General features: G+C 35.6%; 1 protein-coding gene across 1 annotated transcript; it reads right to left on the reverse strand.

The window, feature by feature from the left end:
- Nucleotides 1–14,319: 14,319 nt before the first annotated feature.
- Nucleotides 14,320–16,706, reverse strand: polr1g (RNA polymerase I subunit G). The gene is made up of 3 exons (XM_048161887.1): nt 16,496–16,706; nt 16,281–16,410; nt 14,320–15,376 (listed from the first exon to the last, which is right to left on the reverse strand). The coding sequence occupies exons 1-3, from the start codon at nt 16,548–16,550 to the stop codon at nt 14,695–14,697; spliced, it is 867 nt and encodes a 288-aa protein (XP_048017844.1). The 5' UTR covers nt 16,551–16,706; the 3' UTR covers nt 14,320–14,694.
- Nucleotides 16,707–23,946: the final 7,240 nt, after the last annotated feature.

Consider the following 23,946-nt stretch of genomic DNA (forward strand, 5'->3'; position numbering starts at 1 on the left):
CAATTTAATTGTTATTTTTTACTGATGGTCTTTTAAACACAGCGTTCAATTCCGATAGGATGTTTTGCAAAAAAAATTGATGCACGTTGAGGGATTTAAAAGTGTTTACTGGCAGCTTTGCTAAAAATCAAATGTAGGAATGTTTCTGACGCCAGCCGTCACGCAGAAGTACTGATTTCACAATCTAGCCACAATCCCATGATATCTATATCTGCATTCATAACTCGGCCCAAAGCTCCGAGCTCCTTTTTAAACATGGGAACTGTCATGATGAATAATTAGGTCTTTCAAGTGAAATCATCTCTCCCTCTCTCTGTATCCACTGGGAATGGTGAGCTGGTGTAGCCGAAGCTCCATCATTTCAAATGTATCCAATCTCGCTAATTGTGCACCTTTACCAGCCTTAGGCCATGATTGATTTTCCCCGCTCCAGCTCGGTTCCTTCCCCTCACCTCAAACCCAACAGGCTTTTTCTCGTTTCAGACCAGCTGTTCCAGAAAGCAAGCCTAATTGTTTCTGCCCCCCTTCTTTCCTCGGAGGGGGAGAGAGAGAGAGCAAGAAGCAGACAAGAATATGCTCTCAGCCCTCATAAATCCCTAGAGTTGGAAAGCAGACCTGTGGAACATGTGCAAAGATCTCCAGTCCTTAGTCCAGCACTTTTCAAGGGAGAACACGTATACTCTGTCCTGAGATCGCTTTGGTCTCTCTCAGCTATTTTTATTCAAATGGACTATCTTCGGATTTACCTTGAATACTGTATGTGCATTTGTTGAACGATATCTGTTGCAAATTTTCAAGTCATATTAGTTCAAGTGACCCTAAAATGTATTTGGACATTTAAAACACACTTTAAAAAAATAAAAAACATTTATATATATATATATATATATATATATATATATATATATATATATATATATATATATATATATATATATATATATATATATATATATATTTTATTTTTTTAAATAAATAATTTATATATATATATATATATATATATATATATATATATATATATATAAATTATTTATTTTATATAAGTTAAATATATAATTTAACTTTGTAAATTATAGACTAGATGAGCTTGATTTTGTTTGATGCACTTAATATATATATATATATATATATATATATATATATATATATATATATATATAAGTGCATCAAACAAAATCAAGCTCATCTAGTCTATAATTTACAAAGTTAAATTATATATTTAACATATATATATATATATATATATATATATATATATATATATATCAGTTAAATAATTATATATAATTAAATATGTAATTATCAATTAAATAGTCTATCTAGTCTATAATTTACAAAGTTAAATTATATATTTAACTGATATATATATATATATATATATATATATATATATATATACATACATAGATTTATAAAATAAGTTAAATATATCATTTCACTTTTTAAATGATAGACTATGAGCTTGATTTTGTTTGATATCTATCTATCTATCTATCTATAGTTATGCTAATACTATCATATATAGTTTAAAAAGTTTAATAAAACAAAAGTATAAAACTTTTGTGAAATGTATTTTTATATTTATCATACATTTTAATTATTATTTATCATAATTTGAACTGCTTAAGTGTCTAAATACTTTGTGGGGCCACTGTATGTTGTTTATAGATTTGTATGACAAAATGACTGAAGTACTACATTTCAACAGATGCATCATTATAAAATGTAATTCTGTGCAGAAAAAAAGTTGAAGACTGAAAAAAATGGCAGAACATCTGTCACTACAAATGTGTAAGAGTAAATCATTTTGATTTGCAATCTGAGCAACAGCTTTCTGGCTGCAAATAGGCCTCAGGAATGCATGAGCCGTAGATCTAAACAAGCAGAGCTGTCCCTCTTGTTTCCTCAGCTTCACAACAGGTTTCTGTCTGTGTGGTGGTGCTGAAGTGAACAGCATGAATTCAGCAGGAAACCTGTACTTTTAATCGGGCTGACTCCTTAAAAACAGCTAGTATACAGAATCAGTCAGTGTGACGCAGTCTAATCAATTTAAAGCCAGTGCATCTCGGATACATGAAGGCTTGTGCTGATACAGAGAGTAGCTGTCATGTCAAAGTGAGGTCTGGCCCACAGGAAGAGTATAAAACAAAAGTCAGCAATCTGAGTCACAGCAGAATACCACTTTGTCCTCGTTTTCCCCCAGATTACTTTGTGTATGAAAATATCAACTGAATATACAATATATATATATTACTTTTTGTATATTCAATGACTAATGCTAGTCTTCAATGTACAAATCTGACCTTAAATACTGTTGCTAAGACAAAACCAAATCAAATGGTGGTAAACTAACTGTGGTCCATAAGAATATGTCCTTTTATCAGCAATAATGTTCGAAACTTTATAAGCTACCTTTTTATGGCTTTGATATATTTGTTTGAATGTTGCAACATGTATTTTGACAAAATAGTACAAAAGTGACAAAAACAAATGATTAATCACTCCAATTAATGTACATTTCGAACACATTTCTTCTCAGTTACTTGTTTGTGTTTTAAGAAGTGCAATTTAGAAAGCAGACTGTACTACGCTGAAGCAAGAAAATGCTTTCTTATCCTACTGTGAAAGAAAACCGCAGGCTTCCAAGAAGATTTAATCATTGGTATTCAATTACATATATATATATATATATATATATATATATATATATATATATATATATAAAAAACACATTTAAACTCTAAATTCTGATTTAATTTTGCTCCCCCTTTTCTTTATTTAAAGAGTATAACATTTCCTTAAGTGGGAATGCCTTTTTGACAGACCAAAATATCCATCCAGTTCCATTTCACTCAATTTAAACTGGTTTCACGCAAACACTGAAAATGATTGTAATAGTTTTGTATGGTTTTTTGTTTCTTGCTGTTGTAATATTTCTAACAAATGAAGCTGATAAATTATCCTAGAGATCGTTCGTAATATAAGGAATAACTTTTAACATCAGTGTTTTATGAGTATATGTACATAAGATAAAGAAATAAATTAAGAAAGTTGCAATGCAAAGCTGTGATTTTAAAGCACTGTAGCGTGTACAGTGATTTGTTTTTATCAATTTTATGGTACATATGATATGTTCTGCATTTCTGCAGTTGTTGTTTTCTTTATGTTCATGAGCATATGCTTTAATAAATATGTTTTTTACAGTATATTGCTGAGGCCCAAGCCATTCTTATGACAAACTACAGTGGAGTGAATTTACAAAGCAACCCGCATATAGGTCATGCTTTCCTTATCTGTCCAGTGTGTATTTTTTCTAATTATCCATGAATTCTTGCTTCTATCTGTAATTAGCTTTGGTGCTGTTGTACATGGAAGCCTATCTCAAAAGTCTTTCATAGGTGATGTACGTTAGCGCTGATGAACCCTGCTGGGCTAATGAGGGATATAAATGCACAAGTTCGAGTCTGTCTGTGCAACTGCGCACCTCTGAGGGGCTTAATTGGGTCACTGCTTGCCACAGATATGACTAGCACAATGAAGACAACAATTTATGCTCCCAAGACGCAAGATAAAATAAGAAACGTCTTAGTTCTTGTATCCACGCTTTCTGTGTAGGTTGACGGTGCGAGACACCCGGCACGCAATGATAAACCTACATGCCTGTGGAGGAGGGTCTTTGTGATAAAAGGCTTGCCGGAACATACTAGATAGAAAACTGTAAATTGAAATATGTATCAAAGTGCATACCAAACAAAATAACTGTCACTTTTTTTCTATTCCAGCTTAATATGATGAGACAACAAAGTAAACCAGAAAAGAAAAATATAAAAGTCCCCTATATATATATACAGTAGTGGCCAAAAGTGATGTCTGGAGGGGATATTTGCACAATATTTGCTTTTCAGGTTCTATTAAACAATCAAAATATGAGGAGTATGTTATATTGGGAATAATAATACACTAAACTTGGTTAAGGTATTAAAAAAAATGATTTGGCAAGAAAGGCTCCAAATATTCAAAACTGCTAAATGTATCCATTTTAACAATATCCTTCTTGGTGGCAGAGAACAGCCTAATTAGCCATTTTGACTAAAGCTACGGTGGCTGAGAGAGCTCAAAGTGCTGCAACTGAAGAAAACACATGCAAATAGAAAAACAAATTCCTTCCAAATTTAAAAAAATATAGTTCTGTAACACTGTCCAAACAGCTGCCACTATACTTAATAGATATACATGTAAATGAAACTTGTAATATGCTCACTCCATAAAATTGCATATACCCTTTTCCAATATAAAGTCGAATGCACAATTTAATTTTTTTTCTGAAAGAACAGCATATTAGTATACCATATACACTGTATAAAACCCACAAAATAACATCTAATAATATAGCTAATACTTTCCACATAGTGATTTATTGAATTATAGGCTGGGAATAATGAGTGCAAGATAGGTATATGACCACAATTCGGTATGTACCAATTTTCCTTGGTTGGAACATCACTTTTTTATATATTTATAAATGTATATATATATATATATATATATATATATATATATATATATATATATATATATATATATATATATATATATATATATATATATATATATATATATATATATAAAACATTTTCAATGGCAGTCAATAGGGAAAAATGCTTTTTGTCTACAGAATGTGTTACATTCAGAGTTAGCAGAGGCTAACTAGTCCATGCGAACTAGCCAAACCTTGATCCATACAGCCTGACACTGTAACACTGATCAACCAATAGCACGATTTTGAGGCAGGACTATTCATTTGCCCTACCACTCATTATTTTGCAATTCCATTTAGTTGCGTTATTGGCACAAAAATAACACTCTTTACCTTTAATGTTTATAGAATACGAGCAGACTGGGTTTGAATTTTTTTAGTGTCATTTTTAGGATATACAACCAACATAACCATTTCCAGATCTGTAGGCTAAAATAAAAATATAGATTCATAATTAAGCCATACATGCAGTAAACAGCATGCATCAACACAGCAAGCTATTATTTAATCACCATAGAAACTGGTCAAAGCCTTCTGACTGAGCCCAATATGTCCTCTGATGATAAACTATCATTATGGACACTCAAGTCTCTGGTAAGTGACATACAGTACTTTTAGCCAAGACTCACTGATGAAGCTCGAACGCTGAATCTCTTCCAGCATCTGTTCTATTTTCCTAAAAGCTCATTTAAATAAACCGAGCTTTTAAACATCTATTCAAAACAGTTGCGTTCAACAAACATAACCATATTTCTGACACCGAGGTGAAATGCTGTTATACAGCCCGCCTCCCCAACTCCTGTCCTCCAGAAAACGTCAACTGCCAGGCTGACACCCACTGAAGACAGGCCGAATGCAGAGGGGAACCATTAATCTCTTTTACTTGGCCACAAGGGGACGAAATACATGTCTTGTGACCTTTCTAAGCAACTCACCACAGCACTTTGAAAGACCATACAAGGAACATTTTATGGTGAGTTGAAAGGAGGAACGATTTGCTGGCCCTTTTGCTGCACAGAGGAGCAGACGAGCGCCCTTGAATCTGGTGTATGTATGTGTGTCCCACAGGCTTTATTATGGATTTAAGTGCCAGAGTATGGCTGTGGAAATCCAGTGGACAGTAATATCACAGCATGCTGATCAAAAAAAGCATCCTATGCAAGTGCTTACAATCAGAACCAGTATTGACTGCAAAAGCTTTATGTAAGTACACTTAAAAGTACACTTCCAGACTTACTTGTTTTTAAAGTCAACATATAATCAAAATTGACCCAATTTATTTTCTTAATTCACTTTCCTGGTCTTAAAGGGTTAGTTCACCCAAAAATGAAATATCTGTCATTAAAGGTGCTAAAGAGGATCTTTTCGTCGACTGAGAAACCAAAGACTGTTAGTGAGTTTTTGAAATGAGCGCATGCGTAAGAATTTCGAGGGAATGCCTCCCAAAACTAGTGCACGAGTATTGGAACACTAGTGTTTACCACCGGCATTCGCTGTGTCGTGTTAATGGATTCATTATGTCGGACTCACCGCATGTAACTCATAATCTGCAGTTGTTACTCCTGTCTCCTGACAAAAACATTGCATGCGGCGCCTGTGGAGTGTGGAAAGTTACTGGAGCGCAGCCGCGCATCTCTCACAAGGAACGTCACGGCAGTGATTGACAAGCCAGAGGGCCAATCGTTTACGCGATGATCGCGTAAACGATTGGCTGATGTTTTTAAGGCCCTACCTTGTGCACAGATGATGTATATTAATATTATTCCTTTCAGTGCACCTAATAAATAGTCTTTTATCAGTTAGTAAAGACAGTTTCAAGTAATATTGCAAAAATGTATAAAACAAAATAGGGCTGCACGATATATCGCATGAGATTGTCACGTGCATTTCGTCAGTAAAGCCGGTTCCCTGATTAAAATGTAAAATGCCGCTCCATTTGAAAGCAGGTGATGCGATTTAGCGGTAATCAGGGAACCGGCTTTACTGACGAAATGCGTGTGACAATCTCATGTGATATATCGTGCAGCCCTAAAACAAAACATCCTCTTTAGCACCTTTAATTACTCACCCCCATGTTGTTCCACACCCGTAAGACCTTCATTCAACTTCCGAACACAAATTAAGATATTTTTGATGAAATCCGAGGTTTTATTATCCTCCATTAAAAGCAATGAAATTACTACATTCAATCTTCAGAAAGGTACTAAAGACATCATTAAAACCGTCGACATGACTACAGTGGTTCAACCAATGTTATGAATTGACAAACTGAACAAAAACAATTACTTTATTCAATTAATTTTCCTCTTCCCTGTCAATCTGTTAAGCAGTTGGCGCAGTGCTGCGTTTCCGTGTTTACATCCAAACACCGGCTCATTATTGGCCGGCTCCTGCGTCAGCATCATACGCATGCCTTGTGCTGCTCACATGAAGAGGCGTCGGCCAATAATGAGCCGCTGTTCGGACGTAGAACCTGGAAGCTGCAACGTAAATAGCATAGCATAGCAAAAAGACAGAGGAGAGACAAATTTGTTGAATAAAGTCATTATTTTTGTTTTGTTTTTTTGCGCACATAATCTCGTTGCTTGATAATATTAAGGTTGAACCACTGTACACTCTAAAAAATGCTGGGTTAAAAACAACCCAAGTTGGGTTGAAAATGGACAAACCCAGCAATTAGGTTGTTTTAACCCAGCGGTAGGGTTAAATGTTTGCCCAACCTGCTGGGTAGTTTTATTTAACTCAACTATTGTTTAAAAATTACTGTACTGCTTAATTAAAATTAACCCAAAATATGTTGGAACATTTATTAATGTTCAATGAATAATTATTAAACAATAACAATTTATTAAATTGCTTATTAATAAATTTATATTAATAAACTATTAAATTGTTACATTTATATTAATAAAATATTAAAGCTTATTAATAAACATTCACCTTTTGTCTATTGTTGCTTCTAATTGCATCTGGTTTTTAATTTCCCAACTATTTTGGGTTCATTTTAAGCTAGCCATATAGCCATTTTTAAACAATAGTTAGTTTAAATAAAACTACCCAGCAGGTTGGGCAAACATTTAACCCAACCGCTGGGTTAAAACAACCCAATCGCTGGGTTTGTCCATTTTCAACCCAACTTGGGTTGTTTTTAACCCAGCATTTTTTAGAGTGTAGTCGTGGACTATTTTAACAATGTTTCTACTATAGTTTTCTGGACATTGAATGTGCTAATTTCATTGCTTTCAATGGAGGATAAAAAAACCTCTCGGATTTCATCAAAATAACTTAATTTGTGTTCCGAAGATGAACAAACGTCTTATGGTTTGGAACAACATGAGGGTGAGAAATGATTCATAATTTTCATTTTTGGGTGAACTAACCCTTTAAGGCTGTTCACACCAAGGATGATAGCTTCAATGATAATGATAACGCTATAGTTCTAAAAATCATTCTTTAAGGATATAAGGATAACAACACAGAGAAACAATATAATTGGAATCACTTTTAAAAAGATTTTTTTCCAGCTGATGAACAATAAAAACATTGACCATAGCCAGTCAGAATCCATCCTGCATTAAAGAGTTTGAGCATTTAAAGTGGCAGATGACAAAACTGCAGCATAGAATAAACAGAACAATATCATGCTAATATAGTTATCGTTATAATTATCTTTATAGTTCTTGGAGTGAACGGGCCTTTATTGTGCATGATTCAGCAGCACACATTTTAAAAGAAATATGCCTCTGTATTGACTTCTCCTTTCATCTGACATTAGACTGTGTCTATAAATGTTCATCAGACTGAACATGAATTTATTTTCATTTATAGGCTAACACTGGAGATTTTCTACAACAGCAATAGCTAACTGTAAAAATTAGTTGTTAAATACCATTAATGTGATAAATTCTGTCTTTTCACAATTCAGTCTGTTTCTAATTCTTGTTGAATAAAACGGGTTTGCAAATGCTTTTTCAAATTTCTAATCTTTTGCTTAAAAGCATTTATTATGCATTTATGAACATGCCTGAAAAGGTGAATAAATGCAGGAAATGTATTTTTTTATTATTCCACAATGCTTTGTAAAATGTTTTTATTTTAAAATACTGTAACATTCTGGCATGCAGAGCCACCATCCACACAACTACACAGGGCTGTGTTTCCCAAAACAATCATAAGCCTAAGTAGATCATTAGTGCCAAATGTTTTGGTGCCAGTGGTTTCTACAATCTACTTAGGCTTGTGATCCTTTTGAAAAATGCAGCCCAGATATATATATATATCCAAATTCACACAAATGAAAAAGTAAAAATAATCACACTCCCTAAACAGTGACTAGGTAGGTACATCTAAGCAACATTTCTGTACAGAGAGAGGGAAACCCTGTCAATTTCATTTGAATCACAAATTCAACTCAGCTCCCAATTAGCCTACTTTACCATCATCTTCCCCTTGTTTTTCACAGTTTTAGCTACAGCAGCTAGCACCTGAAGGTTAAATCTAACAACAATTCCATGAGGATATAAAAAGCTCTAGTGACCCAGTTTCCATCTGCACTCCCCCTTTTATCTCGACAAGCCACGGAAAAGAGGCAGAAACAGAGAAGATGTCAGAGCCGCGCAGAGGGAAGCATGCGTTTGGCACCGGTGGGGAGTGAGTGACCCTTGGACAGATGGAAGCACAGCATGTCTAGCAGAGACTGTGTCGGCCTGTCCTAATGGGTCATGCAGTCGCCACCATGAACCCTGGCCCCAGACTAAATAAGGCTTGTTGGGTTTTTGTTTAGGCAGTAAAAGAAAATGGTATATTTTTTAAAAAATGTAAGAGTTTATTAAACTAAACTCAGAGGATTGCCTTGCAACATCGGTAAAAGCCCAGTTTCACATAAAACATAAGCCACAGAAACTGCTTGCAAAACCAAATGATACAGCAGATTCATCATATAGAGAACAGCAAAAAAAAGTAAAGAAATAACAAAAAATAACAAATATAATAATAGTATTATATATAATGATATATTTATATACTATATTTTGTGTGTGTGTGTGTGTGTGTGTATATATATATATATATATATATATATATATATATATATATATATATATATACACAGTACTGTGCAAAAGTCTTAGGTCACCATTAGATGTTGTTTTAGCAATGATATAATGACCAAATATAATTATTTCTCAATCTCTAATATAACCAGAAAATACAGTAAATTTGTATGCAGTATTAAAAATGAGAAAAAAAAAGCTTTTATAAGTTAAAGTGGCAAGTATTTGATGACCTCCCCTTACACTTGAGCAATAGCAGGAACCTGGCTCTCTTATGGAAAAGGACTGGAAGACCAAGAATTGTGTACATATTTCCTGTATTTTCTGTTTGCATCATAATAAAGAGACTAAAAAATAAATATGGATGGTCATTAAAACATTACTAAAACAACAAAGCTGGTAGTAGCCTAAGACGTTTGCACAGTACTGTGTATAATATGTATCTCACAGAAGTGAGTACACCCCTCACATTTTTGTAAATATTTTATTATATCTTTTCATGTAACAACACTGAAGAAATGACACTTTGCTACAATGTAAAGTAGTGAGTGTACAGCTTGTATAACAGTGTAAATTTGCTGTCCCCTCAAAATAACTCAACACACAGCATTAATGTTTAAAGTGAAAATGAACATATTGGGCCCAAAGTGTCAATATTTTGTGTTGCCACCATTATTTTCCAGCACTGCCTTAACCCTCTTGGGCATGGAGTTCACCAGAGCTTCACAGGTTGCCACCGGAGTCCTCTTCCACTCCTCCATGACGACATCACAGAGCTGATGGATGTTAGAGACCTTGCGCTCCTCCACCTTCCATTTGAGGTTGCTCCACAGATGCTCAATAGGGTTTGGTCTGGAGACACGCTTGGTCAGTCCATCGCCTTTACCCTCAGCTTCTTTAGCAAGGCAGTGGTCGTCTTGGAGGTGTGTTTGGGGTTGTTATCATGTTGGAATACTGCCCTGCGGCCCAGTCTCTGAAGGGAGGAGATCATGCTCTGTTCCCTCAATGAACTGTAGCTCCTCAGTGCCTGCAGCACTCATGCAGCCCCAGACCATGACACTCCCACCACCATGCTTGACTGTAGGCAAGACACACTTGTCTTTGTACTCCTCACCTGGTTGCCGCCACACACGCTTGACACCATCTGAACCAAATAAGTTTATCTTGGTCTCATCAGACCACAGGACACGGTTCCAGTAATCCATGTCCTTAGTCTGCTTGTCTTCAGTAAACTGTTTGCGGGCTTTCTTGTGCATCATCTTTAGAAAAGACTTTCTTCTGGGACGACAGCCATGCAGACCAATTTATTTGATGCAATGTGCGGCGTATGGTCTGAGCACTGACAGGCTGACCACCCACCCCTTCAACCTCTGCAGCAATGCTGGCAGCACTCATGTCTATTTCCCAAACACAACCTCTGGATATGACGCTGAGCACGTGCACTCAACTTTGGTCGACCATGGCGAGGCCTGTTCTGAGTGGAACTTGTCCTGTTAAACCGCTGTATGGTCTTGGCCACCGTGCTGCAGCACAGTTTCAGGGTCTTGACAATCTTCTTACAGCCTACGCCATCTTTATGTAGAGCAACAATTCTTTTTTTTCAAATCCTCAGAGGGTTCTTTGCCATGAGGTGCCATGTTGAACTTCCAGTGACCAGTATGAGAGAGTGAGAGCGATAACTCCAAATTTAACACACCTGCTCCCCTTTCACACCCGAGACCTTGTAACACTAATGAGTCACATGACACCGGGGAGAGAAAATGGCTAATTGGGCCCAATTTGGACATTTTTACTTAGGGGTGTACTCACTTTTGTGGCCAGTGTGTTGAGTTATTTTGAGGGGACAGCAAATTTACATTGTTATACAAGCTGTACACTCACTTCTTTACATTGTAGCAAAGTGTAATTTCTTCAGTATTGTAACATAAAAAGATATTATAAAATATTTACAAAAATGTGAGGGGTGTACTCACTTCTGTGAGATACTGTATATATATAACAATAAAATTGGCAAGTTTTTGAAATATGTATTTGTAGGGCACCATGAGCACAGGCATCTGTTGAGTTTGGCCGATCTCCACTGGCTTTATCGTCACAGCCAAAGGTTGGTTTGAAAGGCTGATCTTTTTATAAAAATAAATAAATAATAAACAATTCATGCAACATCTTGGTCAGTGACAGAAAACCAAGTCCTTGAGCACAAACACAGTCATAGAGGTGGGTATGAAACAATGAGGAAAAAACGGCATTGTGGTTGTCCTGGCAACCAGCTGAAAGACCTGCTGCTTTTATAACATATGTCTGACTTGATTTGGGTGTGCGCATAGCAACAGTAGGATCACACTTATTTATATTTATTTTTTCTATGCAATGCAAAAGCCGAATCCAATTGCATTCTTGCTGACATGATAAATCAATAAACAATCCTGTATTTATACTGAAGTGTAAACTTAATAAAGGCTTATGAGGTGATGCTGTGCTGAAAAGCTCCCAGAATTCCTTGCTGCAGAGGAGGCGCTCAATGACACATTTTGGAATCGACTGCTTTGAGTGAGTCACGTCAATGTATTAGTATGCAAACAAGTTTCTGGTGCAGTAATCCATCCCAAACAAACGCTTTAATAGGAATTATCAAGTAGAAATATTGACTCCCGCGTCTTGACAAGAAGAATATGTTGTGCGTCTTCGTGGAAACTAGATACCAGTACCATCGTCTCTCTAATTGGGGAAAGGTACCTATCGATGTGTGCTGAACCCCATTCCGAACGCCACGCGGCTCCGTAGTCCTTGGCAAGTCCGCGTTGCTATGGTAACTCCCCCCCACCCCCCTCCCCCCTCCCCAAATGCTGCAGGCCGCATGGAGCACGTTGAAGAGGGAGCGTGTGAGTGAGAGAGATCACCACAGTGAAGAAAGACAAGAATTGCTGCAGTGAAAAGGGGGAGGGTGTGCACAAACGAGATTGGCTCAAAAAGAAAAAGAAAAACCATTACTCCCCCACCCGAACCTTATCGTTTGCATCAGTTTAGGGCGCATAGGGGCCCGCGCTTTGCTTTACAGTCTGGGCACGTTGCTTCCAAACTTCAGACTGCATTCAATTATTTATCTGCCTCACCAGACACCCAGCAATGTTCAAGCATCTCATAACGCCTATGGCATACCGCGGGAAAAATATTGTTGATGAGTGTATATGAGAAATTAAAAAAAAAAAAGCAAACAAGTTGCAGGCGCGTGCACGGACGTGATTACAGTCCCCGCCTCTGTGATAAATCACTTCTCTTTCTGTGACTCACACTCAGAAAATAAATGCCAAACGATGTGGGTGCTGTAAACAGGTGCACATTTGAAGATGGTTCACGCAGTCTTGGGAGTGATAAAGTTATTATATATATATAAATATAGTTTGTAATAATGGTAAATCGCGAACACTTCTCAATGAGAGTATCAGCAGGTGCAGCATTCTCCAAATACCTGATTAAAGCAGAAGCAAGCAGTGCCTATATGAAATTCCTAATGTGATCCCACTGGACTCTGGGATGTTGAGCTTTACCTGCATGTGCGCAGTGGGAGGGGCAGAGAAGCCCATTTTGCAGGCGGCAAACGTGCCTGAGCTCATTAGAAAACATGACCATACCTCAGTGCAGAACAAGCGGCGGACCTTCATCGCTCCCACCAGCAGAGGGAGATTTTCCGCCACCTACCGGTGAACTGCAAGTACTGCAGAAACCCAGTATTTAAAGGGTTAGTTCACTCAACAATGAAGTTTCTGTCTTTAATTACTCACCCTCATGTCGTTCCACACCCGTAAGACCTTAATTTATCTTTGGAACAAAATTTAAGATATTTTTGGATGAAATCTGAGTTTTTTTTTAAAAAAATCTCCCATACGTAATACCGTCATTCAATGTCCATAAAAGTACTAAAAACATTGTTAAAATAGTCAACGTGACTACAGTGGTTTAACCTTAGTGTTAGGAAGCGACGAGAATACTTTTTGTGCGCAAAAACAAAACAAAAATAACGACTTTATTCAACAATCTTTTCTCTCCCGTCTTTCTCGTACGCTGTTTACGTCCAGCGCTTCCGGGTTCTACGTCTGAACGCCGACTCAGAACACGTGACTCTGTTGCGCTTGACTTTCATGAAATTAAACATTGCGTGTGTTTGTGTGTATATATATATATATATATATATATATATATATATATATATATATATATATATATATATGGTAACACTTTACAATAAGGTTCATTAGTTAAACATTAATGTAACTTGAACCAACCATGAGCAATCCATTTGTTACTGTATTTACTAATCTTCATTAAGGTTAGTTAATGAAAATACAGTTGTTCATTGTTTGTTAGTTCACAGTGCATTACAACTAATTTTAACAAGATTTTAAAAATGTATTAGTAAATGCTGAAATTAACATTAACAAAGATTAATAAATGCTGTATAAATGCAATTCATTATTAGTTCATGTTACCAAATGTAGTTAACTAATGTTGTTAACTAATGAACCTTATTGTAAAGTGTTACCATATGTATGTGTTTTGGGTGTTTTTAGTTCACCCAAACACATTTTGTTCTTTTTGTGAAACATAAAAGTACTTTGAAAGACAGTACAGTTCACTTTGGACAGATAATTCACCCAACATAAAAGAAAATATTTTGAAACACTTTAGTCAATACGATCAAAAGGTCAAGAACTCAACTTTCAGACTAAACACTTGAAGCATTAAATATATTATTTTATCTTCCACAGAAGAAAGCCAATGTTTAGAATGACATGATAGTGAATAAATGACAGAATTTTTGTAGTTGTTTTTTTAGGTGAGTTTTCCCTTGCAATGTTTGTCTCTGCGATATACAGTTGCTTGTATGGCAGTACAGCAAAATAAACAAAAATAATGATTTTAAGCAGAAGAAACGACACTTTTTGAGTTAATATTGTGTGTTGTACAGAATCGTTGAATTCTTTTATGACAGACAGTAAGAAATACTGATTTCTTAGTTGTATTTTGACAGTTAAATATCACAGTAAGCATCTGTGAACATGACAAAAAAAAAATGTATAGAACATTTCAAGTTCTTTTGACAGTCTACTCATGTCGACTACTCTTCTTTTTCTTCTTCTTAGTTTTCCCTGGGCTGTCATTATAATCATAAGAAGGATCCAGCGGCTCTGTTTTGAGTATTAAACTTTCATCAAACATGTCTTCATGTATTTCCTTCTCTTTCTTAACCTTTTTCTTCTTCCTCCTCTCCTTCGTCGGCTCTTCCTCCATCAGTTCAGATGGCTGTAACTGATCACAGTCAATCTGCATCTGTTCTTGCTTGATAAAAGCTTCACTGTCCTCTTCCCTCTTGTCTTTCTTTTTCTTTTTCTTCTTTTTTCGCTCCTCGCCCTCATTCGGATCCGGCCTGGTTCTCTTGGGTGCAGTTGGAGAAACTACATTGACTTCATCTTCCATGTGAGCTGCACCGGTGCTACCAAAAGGCTGGAAACGTTGCTTGAGACCAGCTGGGATGCACGGAGCTGGAATGGATGGGATGGGAACAGGGACTTGGTTCTCACTGCAGTTTTCATAGCTCTTAGAGATCTTGAGGACACCACTGAAGCCGGGGGAACAGAGAGAAGGCTTACGTCTTTTCCCTTTGGAAACGAGCAGATGGAGGTCTGATGGTGCCGTCCTGTCACCGAGGACGCTGTAGGTCTTAGGTGCCTTGCCACGGGACTGGAGCATTTCCAGTCCTGATAAGGGAATTTTGAGGTTTTCAAAGCTGTAGAGGACACAAAACAACAATTAGTGAACTGATCAACCACATATTAAAGCTATTTTTAAATTATGCATAGCTTGATACAGAGTTTTTTTTATTAAAATATACAGTACAGTCCAAAAGTTTGGAACCACTAAGATTTCGTCTGCTCACCAAGGCTACATTTATTTAATTAAAAATACAGTAAAAAAACAGTAATATTGTGAAATAGTATTACAATTTAAAATAACTGTGTACTATTTAAATATATTTGACAAAGTAATTTATTCCTGTGATGCAAAGCTGAATTTTCAGCATCGTTACTCCAGTCTTCAGTGTCACATGATCCTTCAGAAATCATTCTAATATGCTGATTTGCTGCTCAATAAACATTTATGATTATTTTCAATGTTGAAAACAGTTGTGTACTTTTTTTTTCAGGATTCCTTGATGAATAGAAAGTTCAAAAGAACAGCATTTATCTGAAATACAAAGCTTCTGTAGCATTATACACTACCGTTCAAAAGTTTGGGGTCAGTAAGAATTTTTATTTTTATTTTTTTGAAAAGAAATTAAAGAAATGAATACTTTTATTCAGCAAGGATGCATTAAATCAATCAAAAGTGGCAGTAAAGACATTTATAATGTTACAAAAGATTAGATTTCAGATAAACACTGTTCTTTTGAACTTTCTATTCATCAAATAATCCTGAAAAAAAAATATTGTACACAAATATTTTGTACAATTGTACACATTAAATGTTTCTTGAGCAGCAGATCAGCATATTAGAATGATTTCTGAAGGATCATGTGACACTGAAGACTGGAGTAATGATGCTGAAAATTCAGCTTTGCCATCACAGGAATAAATTACTTTGTGAAATATATTCAAATAGAAAACAGTTATTTCCAGGTTATTATTTTGTACCTTTTAGGATCAAAACCAGCTGGAGCTTTGATGAGCCATAATTCTTTCCCTTTACCTCCGTCCAATAAGGCATTAACAGAAGAATCATATGAAAGGGACATAAAATCAGCCGGACACTGGTATGTTGAAACTTTGAAAAGAAAAGAAAGTTAAATACATTCTATACATATTCGAGTTTACTACTGTATATAATAAACAGAGCTAGTTAGCATTACCTTTCTCCTGTGCTACTGAAGTCTGATCAGAAGCTTTATCTCCACTATGCGACATATCGGCACTCTGCTTTTACTATAACAGAATGAAATAAATATATTCGGATGCCAGTGTCACCAATACTTTGCTACAAATACAAACGTCCATGTAAACACGTGAGTCACATATGGATGGAACGGAATCAACTTTGACCCGGAAGGACTTCTACGTCGCAGTCCTTGGACAACGTGTGTCTGTAATACACGTTTGCGACAGCAGAGGGTGCACTTATAAAGCTTTTCAATGGGACTCTAAAATTTGACAGGAATAGGCTAGCTAGAAGGTATTTTTCATGAATGTCAGTCGGGGTAAGTTTTCACGTTTTATATGATGCAAATGTGTACATTAATATGTTAGTGATATATGACTAAATTACAATTCATTCATTTATATTTTAACCCCCGTTTCACAGACCTAGTCCCAGACTAAATTGCATTTGTTTTACCTGAAAGCAACTTGCACTGATATATCCTTAAATATGTCATTGTCATTGTTTTGTCTCAAGATGGACACCAGTAATGTTTTTTTTTTTTTTTTTTTTTAGGGTATGTTTGTAAAAGATACTTAAATGTCCTAACTGAACTGAAGCCTAATCCTGGCTTTAATCTAAACCCTGTTTTTAAACCAGGCCAAAATGTTTTTATAGGCTATTTTTAGCCTAAAATTTAAAACCGATTTAAATATGTTTTTAGTACCTTTATGGATCTTGAGAGAGGAAATGTCATTGCTAGCTATGAAGGCCTCACGGAGCCATCGGATTTCATCAAAAATATCTTCATTTGTGTTCCGAAGATTAACGAAGGTCTTACAGGTGTGGAACGCCATGAGGGTGAGTAATAAATGACATTGTTTTCATTTTTGGGTGAACTAACCCTTCAATATTCAATAGCAGTAGACTTTGTTGTATGTATCTAGTATTTATTTATTTAATGAAAAATGAATATCTACATAAAATATTACAGTTTAAATGACAGATTTGTGTTGAAATATTAAGATGCTTGTGATTTCTTCTTAGACCAAACCTTATTATTATTATTATTATTATAGTAAAATACCAGTCTTTGTTGGAAGGCATGGGCTTGGTATTCTCTTACCCTTCTACGTTTATTTTACCAAGTTCATCTCAGGTTCAATACTGTGGGAAAGCTCCCCAGTGCAATAGAGCACAGTAGATGCATTTTGTAATTGGAGATGCTCTTCACGAAGACTCGAAGCCTCCTCCAGTGAACAAGATCCTTACAACAATATCATTTATAGCAGGTCACTGAGCAGGTCGTAGAGTCCATATAGTTTGGGCGTCAAGACCGAGAGGTAGATCTGTAAATTGAGTTGATGTTGTAGTGTGCATTTTGGCTGAACCGAGCAGATTATGTTGTCCTGGTTTAATTTTAGAATAGTAAATAAATGAATACTGAGCAAAAATGAATGTAAAGAAAATATGAGTCTTCTCATTTTTGGTTGTGCATTGCATGGAGAGGCTACTATTTAAAAAAAATGTATTTATATTATTGTCAAAGCATTCAGATGTTGTAGAAATATAATTTACATTAATATTTAACATACGGTACCGGTCAAAAGTTTGGACACATTACTGTTTTTAATGTTTTTTAAAGAAGTCTCTTATGCTCATCAAGCCTGCATTTATTTGATCAAAAATACAGAATAAAAAAATGTAATATTGTGAAATATTATTACAATTTAAAATAATGGTTTTCTATTTTAATATACTTTAAAATATAATTTATTCCTGTGATCAAAGCTGAATTTTCATCGTCAATTACTTCAGTGTCACGTGATTCTTCAGAAATCATTCTAATATGCTGATTTATTATCAATGTTGGAAACAGTTGTGCTGCTTAAAGGTGCCCTAGAATCAAAAATTGAATTTACCTTGGCATAGTTGAATAACAAGAGTTCAGTACATGGAAATGACATACAGTGAGTCTCAAACTCCATTGTTTCCTCCTTCTTATATAAATCTCATTTGTTTAAAAGACCTCAGAAGAACAGGCGAATCTCAACATAACACCGACTGTTACGTAACAGTCGGGATCATTAATATGTACGCCCCCAATATTTGCATATGCCAGCCCATGATTGAGGCATTACACAAGGGAAGCCGGTATTAACGTCTGGATCTGTGCACAGCTGAATCATCAGACTAGGTAAGCAAGCAAGAACAACAGTGAAAAATGGCAGATGGAGCAATAATAACTGACATGATCCATGATATCATGATATTTTTAGTGATATTTGTAAATTGTCTTTCTAAATGTTTCGTTAGCATGTTACTAATGTACTGTTAAATGTGGTTAAAGTTACCATCGTTTCTTACTGTATTCACGGAGACAAGAGTCGTCGCTATTTTCATTTTGAAACACTTGCAGTCAGTATAATTCATAAACAACTTCATTCTTTATAAATCTCTCCAACAGTGTGTAATGTTAGCTTTAGCCATGGAGCACTATCAAACTCATTCAGAATCAAATGTAAACATCCAAATAAATACTTTACTCACATAATCTGATGTATGCATGCAGTATGCATGACGAACACTTTGTAAAGATCCATTTTGAGGGTTATATTAGCTGTGTGAATTTTGTTTATGCACTGTTTTATAGTCGAGAGCTCGGGGGGGCAGGGAGCACAAGATTTAAAGGGGCCGCAGCCTGAATCGGTGCATATTTAATGATGCCCCAAAATAGGCAGTTAAAAAAATTAATTAAAAAATCTAAAAAAATCTGGGGTATTTTGAGCTGAAACTTCACAGACACATTCAGGGGACAACTTAGACTTATATTACATCTTGTGAAAGAACGTTCTAGGGCACCTTTAATAATTTTTTAACCCGTGATTCTTTCCTCAGGATTCTTTGATGAATAAAAACTAAAAAAAATAACAGCATTTATTAATAGAATAGCATTTAGAAATAGAAATATTTCGTAACAATATACACTACCGTTCAAAAGTTTGGGGTCAGTCATTTAACTTTTATTCAGCAAGGATGTGTTAAATTGATAAAAAAAGTGATAGTAAAGACTTAAAAATATATATAAACATATATTTTGAACTTTTTAAACTAATCCTGAATCCTAATCCAAGTATCAAATCAGCAGATTAGAATGATTTCTGAAGGATTATGTGACACTGAAGTAATGGCTGATGAAAATTCAGCTTTGCATCACAGAAATAAATAATATTTTAAATTATATTAAAATAGAAAACCATTATTTTAAATTGTAATAATATTTCACAATATTACTGTTTTTTCTTTATTTTTGATCAAATAAATGCAGGCTTGATGAGCGTAAGAGACTTCTTTCAAAAACAGTAAAAATAGTAACATGCACACACACACACACACACACACACACACACACATATATATATAAGCATGAGTAGGTTGATAGATTTACACTTCATGCCTTCACATGTAACAAATAAATCAGTTCATGTTTTAAATGAATGACAATGTAATGCCATCCAGACTTGAAGTGGAACATTTAGGACAGCGAATCTGGTGAGAACTGGAACTTTCTGACATTATCAAGCACAGCCAGATGACGAGGTACTTGGTTACTTTGTTACTTCCCATCGGCACAAGCACGTTTTGAGTTGTTCCCCCATCTATGGTGTTACTCTTACAAGGGGTTATTCACTTAGGGGATGGGAACATGGGAAAATCAACCACATCCCGCCTCGCTTCCCCCATCCCTCTGGACCCACAGCAGTCCAGTCAACTGGGAGCGCGTCATTTCACTGACCCTCTGTCTCGTCCTGGACCCCCAGCAGACGCCGTGACATCAGCATTACAGCAGACAACGCCTGCAGCGCTCATCTTGCACCTCCCGTCCTCAAACCACCCCGCTCCCCTCACTATGAGGTGTTTGATACTAATGGTAGAGAGGCCAGAAATCATATTCCTCGTGTCAGCTTGTTATACAATAATAAATTATTATTAATAGTGTACTTATTATTGTACATGAGTACATGACCTTTCAAAACTTTAGGGTCAGTACGATTTTTGCCTCTTCTGCTCACCAAGGCTGCATTTAATTGATCAAAAATACACAAAAAACAGTAATATTGTGATTTTTAAAATAACTGTTTTCAATTTTATTAATTTCTTCCTATGATGGCAGAGCTGAATTTTCAGCATCATTTCTCCAGTCTCATGATCACATGATCCTTCAGAAATCATCCTAATATGTTGTTTTGTGCTCAAGAAACACAAAACAACAAAACTTATTATTATGTAGACAGTTGTGCTGCATAATATTTTTGTGGAAACCGCAAAAGTTCAAATGATTTTTAATTGCATTATAAATGACTTACTGTCACTGAATAAAAGTATTAATGTCCTTAAAAAATCTTACTGACCCCTACATTTTTGAATGGTAGTGTATATTTAAATTGTATATTGTATATTATATTATAATTAAATATACAACTATATATATATATATATATATATATATATATATATATATATATATATATATATATATATATATATATTTATTTATATATATATATACACACACACAAAGAATCATCAGTTCTAAAATACTACAGACATAATGCAATATAACCTGTTACCACCTTCAGCTGTTACACAACACAGATGAAGGTGGACACAAGGTCAAATCGGTGAACCATGATGCAAAGTCCCACAAATTCACTTTACCATTGTTCAAAGTGCAGTGAAACACATTTTGATTATAGTTCTCAGTCTTTCAAGCATGAATATGAAAAGAAAAAGAAAAAAATCTCTTTGTACACACTGATGCCTTTTCTCGAAATACACCATCTTACGCTTTTCCTAACAACATAAGCCAGGCCTCATGCATTTAAAATGCCACAGTATTGTCGCGACATCCAATCTTCTAGTCTACAGTGTTTAAAAAATGCATCACCGCTTCGGCGCTTCTCTTGCAATTTAAATGACACTCAACCAATTACGTTTTAGTGCTGGAAATGTGTCTGCTTCGGTCCTCTTTGCTGTAGTATTCCTCATGAGGATGCCATTGAGTGGGAGAGAATCTCTCGTGGAAAATAAAAGCTTTGCCTCCCAATTTGCTCTGCTGATTATCAATACCCAACAGCAAGCAATTAAATCACACTGTGACTTGTAATGCGCAGATTACTTTAAGTGTATAAAGTAAGTGGGCTCTTGAGGTTTTTTTATTTTGTATCTACAGCCATTTTTTGTGCATGTTAAGTGTTTTCTTAAAGGGTTGGTTCACCCAAAATTAATGTCCCAGTGAGAACTTGACCTATGCCTAGAGAAACACACGATACAGTTCAAGTACTTCGACCTCTGCAGTGAGCATAGATAGCATACATTTGGGAAAAGTCAGCGGCAACATCCGCTATAGATCTGAAAGATATTGTCTTATTATTTATTCATAAAGAAGTTCCATCACACGAAAATGTTTTTGTAGACTGACTGAAAAACATCCTTATGCATAGTTGCAACTAACATCATACATATACGTACCTGCATCACCACTGCACCAATATTTATAATTGTATAAAATATAAAACATTTTCAGCTGGTTAAACTTAGAAATGAAAGTTCACCTGCTGCCTTAAAAATCTGAGTTAACTCAACTAAACATAAGTTAACTCAACTTGAAGATAAGCTTTGTTTCAACTCACAAATAGTCAAGACAATGCATAACTTTAAGTTTAAATTTTAACTTAAAATAATGCATTGTCTTGACTATTTTTGAGTTGAAACAAAGCTTATCTTCAAGTTGAGATAACTCACATTTTTAAGGCAGCAGGTGAACTTACATTTCTAAGTTTAACCAGCTAAAATGTTTTACATTTTAATTATATTACTATTGTCTGCACTTAAAGGGATAGTTGACCCAAATATGAAAATTCTGTCATTAATTACTCACTCTCATGTCGTTCCAAATAATGTAAGACTTTCGTTCATCTTCGGAACACAAATTAAGATATTTTTGATGAAATCTTTCTGTCCCACATTGATAGTTTACTCAACTACCACTTTTTACAAAATATTATAATATCCAGCACGTTCACGTAACATTGTCCGCTTTGCCGTCAACACAACACTCATGCGTAGTAGTGCTCTTGTTCATATTCTGTAAATAAAGTGGTAAATTATGTTTTTTTGAGGAAACAATGTACATGCGTTGCTTCATATGATGGCTTTACTACCTTTTTGGGGCTTGAAAGTGGTAGTTGCATAGACTCTCATATTTCATTAAAGGTCCCGTTCTTCGTGATCCCATGTTTCAAACTTTAGTTAGTGTGTAATGTTGTTGTTAGAGTATAAATAAAATCTGTAAAATTTTAAAGCTCAAAGTTCAATGCCAAGCAAGATATTTTATTTAACAGAAGTCGCCTACATCGAACGGCCAGTTTGGACTACATCCCTCTACTTCCTTCTTTAATGACGTCACTAAAACGTCATTAAAGAAGGAAGTAGAAACTACACACTAAAGAGTGTGTTTGTCGCCATGTCGTCGAAACGCTGTTATTTTAATCCCGCAGTCCAATCACCGGGTCTGATTCCGGCTCAAATTGATAGGGTAAATTAAAGACATGTTTACAATAACACTGAGCGCATGCATCTCCACGATATGGTAAGAGGCGTGACCTTTCCGGGCAAGGTTCGCTAAGCTGCTGTCGAATCACAACACAGGAACCGCTGGCACAATCAGAACTCATTACGTATTTCTGAAGGAGGGACTTCATAGAACAAGGAAGTCATCAGCCCGTTTTTATGACAGTAGAAACAGCGGTATACAGATAAGTAAATTATGTGAAAAATACTGTGTTTTTTTACACGCGAAACATGAACACTATAAACACGATCAAAGCTTCAAAAAACCACGAAAAACGGGACCTTTAAAAAAAAACTTCTTTTGTGCTCCGAAGATGAACAAAGATCTTTAGGGATGTAAAAATGCACTGTGAGTCGGTTGAAAATCAATGAAAATATGACAATTCAAGTCGTTTGAGAATCATGATACACTTTTTAAACAGCAGGGGTGCTGTCGCTGAAGCTGATTACTGTGACCTGTGTTGCCAAGTGCGTGGTTTTCCCGCGGAATTGGGCTACTTTTACATTGTTGCCGCAGGTTGTTTTTCATGTCCGCAGGTTGAATCGACCTAATATAACACAATATTTAGTCCCTGGAATGCAAATTTTACCAGGAGAGCTGCACCAAAAAAGCGAATTTTACTTCCCAGAATGCGATTTTTACCATGGAACCCCCCTGAAATGCGACTGGGCTAGTTTTGGGCTAGTTTTGAGAGCAATTGGGCGGGTTTTGTTGTGAAAACCTGGCAACCCTGAATGTGACAGCAGCGAGCAAGTCGAGCGTCAAGCATAGCAGCGCTGATGTTGAGGACGACCGTCCTCATTCAAATGGCA

Source organism: Megalobrama amblycephala, linkage group LG16, assembly GCF_018812025.1.
Source record: "Megalobrama amblycephala isolate DHTTF-2021 linkage group LG16, ASM1881202v1, whole genome shotgun sequence".
Lineage (NCBI taxonomy): Eukaryota > Metazoa > Chordata > Actinopteri > Cypriniformes > Xenocyprididae > Megalobrama > Megalobrama amblycephala.

What these genes read in the sequence shown, in the direction of transcription:
- polr1g (XM_048161887.1), bottom strand. Translation starts at nt 16,550, where the DNA reads ATGTCGCATAGTGGAGATAAAGCTTCTGATCAGACTTCAGTAGCACAG. An exon ending in TTCAGTAGCACAGGAGAAAG is followed by an intron (nt 16,411 to 16,495) that starts GTAATGCTAACT and finishes TTCTTTTCAAAG; the next exon opens with TTTCAACATACCAGTGTCCG. An exon ending in GCTGGTTTTGATCCTAAAAG is followed by an intron (nt 15,377 to 16,280) that starts GTACAAAATAAT and finishes TGTCCTCTACAG; the next exon opens with CTTTGAAAACCTCAAAATTC.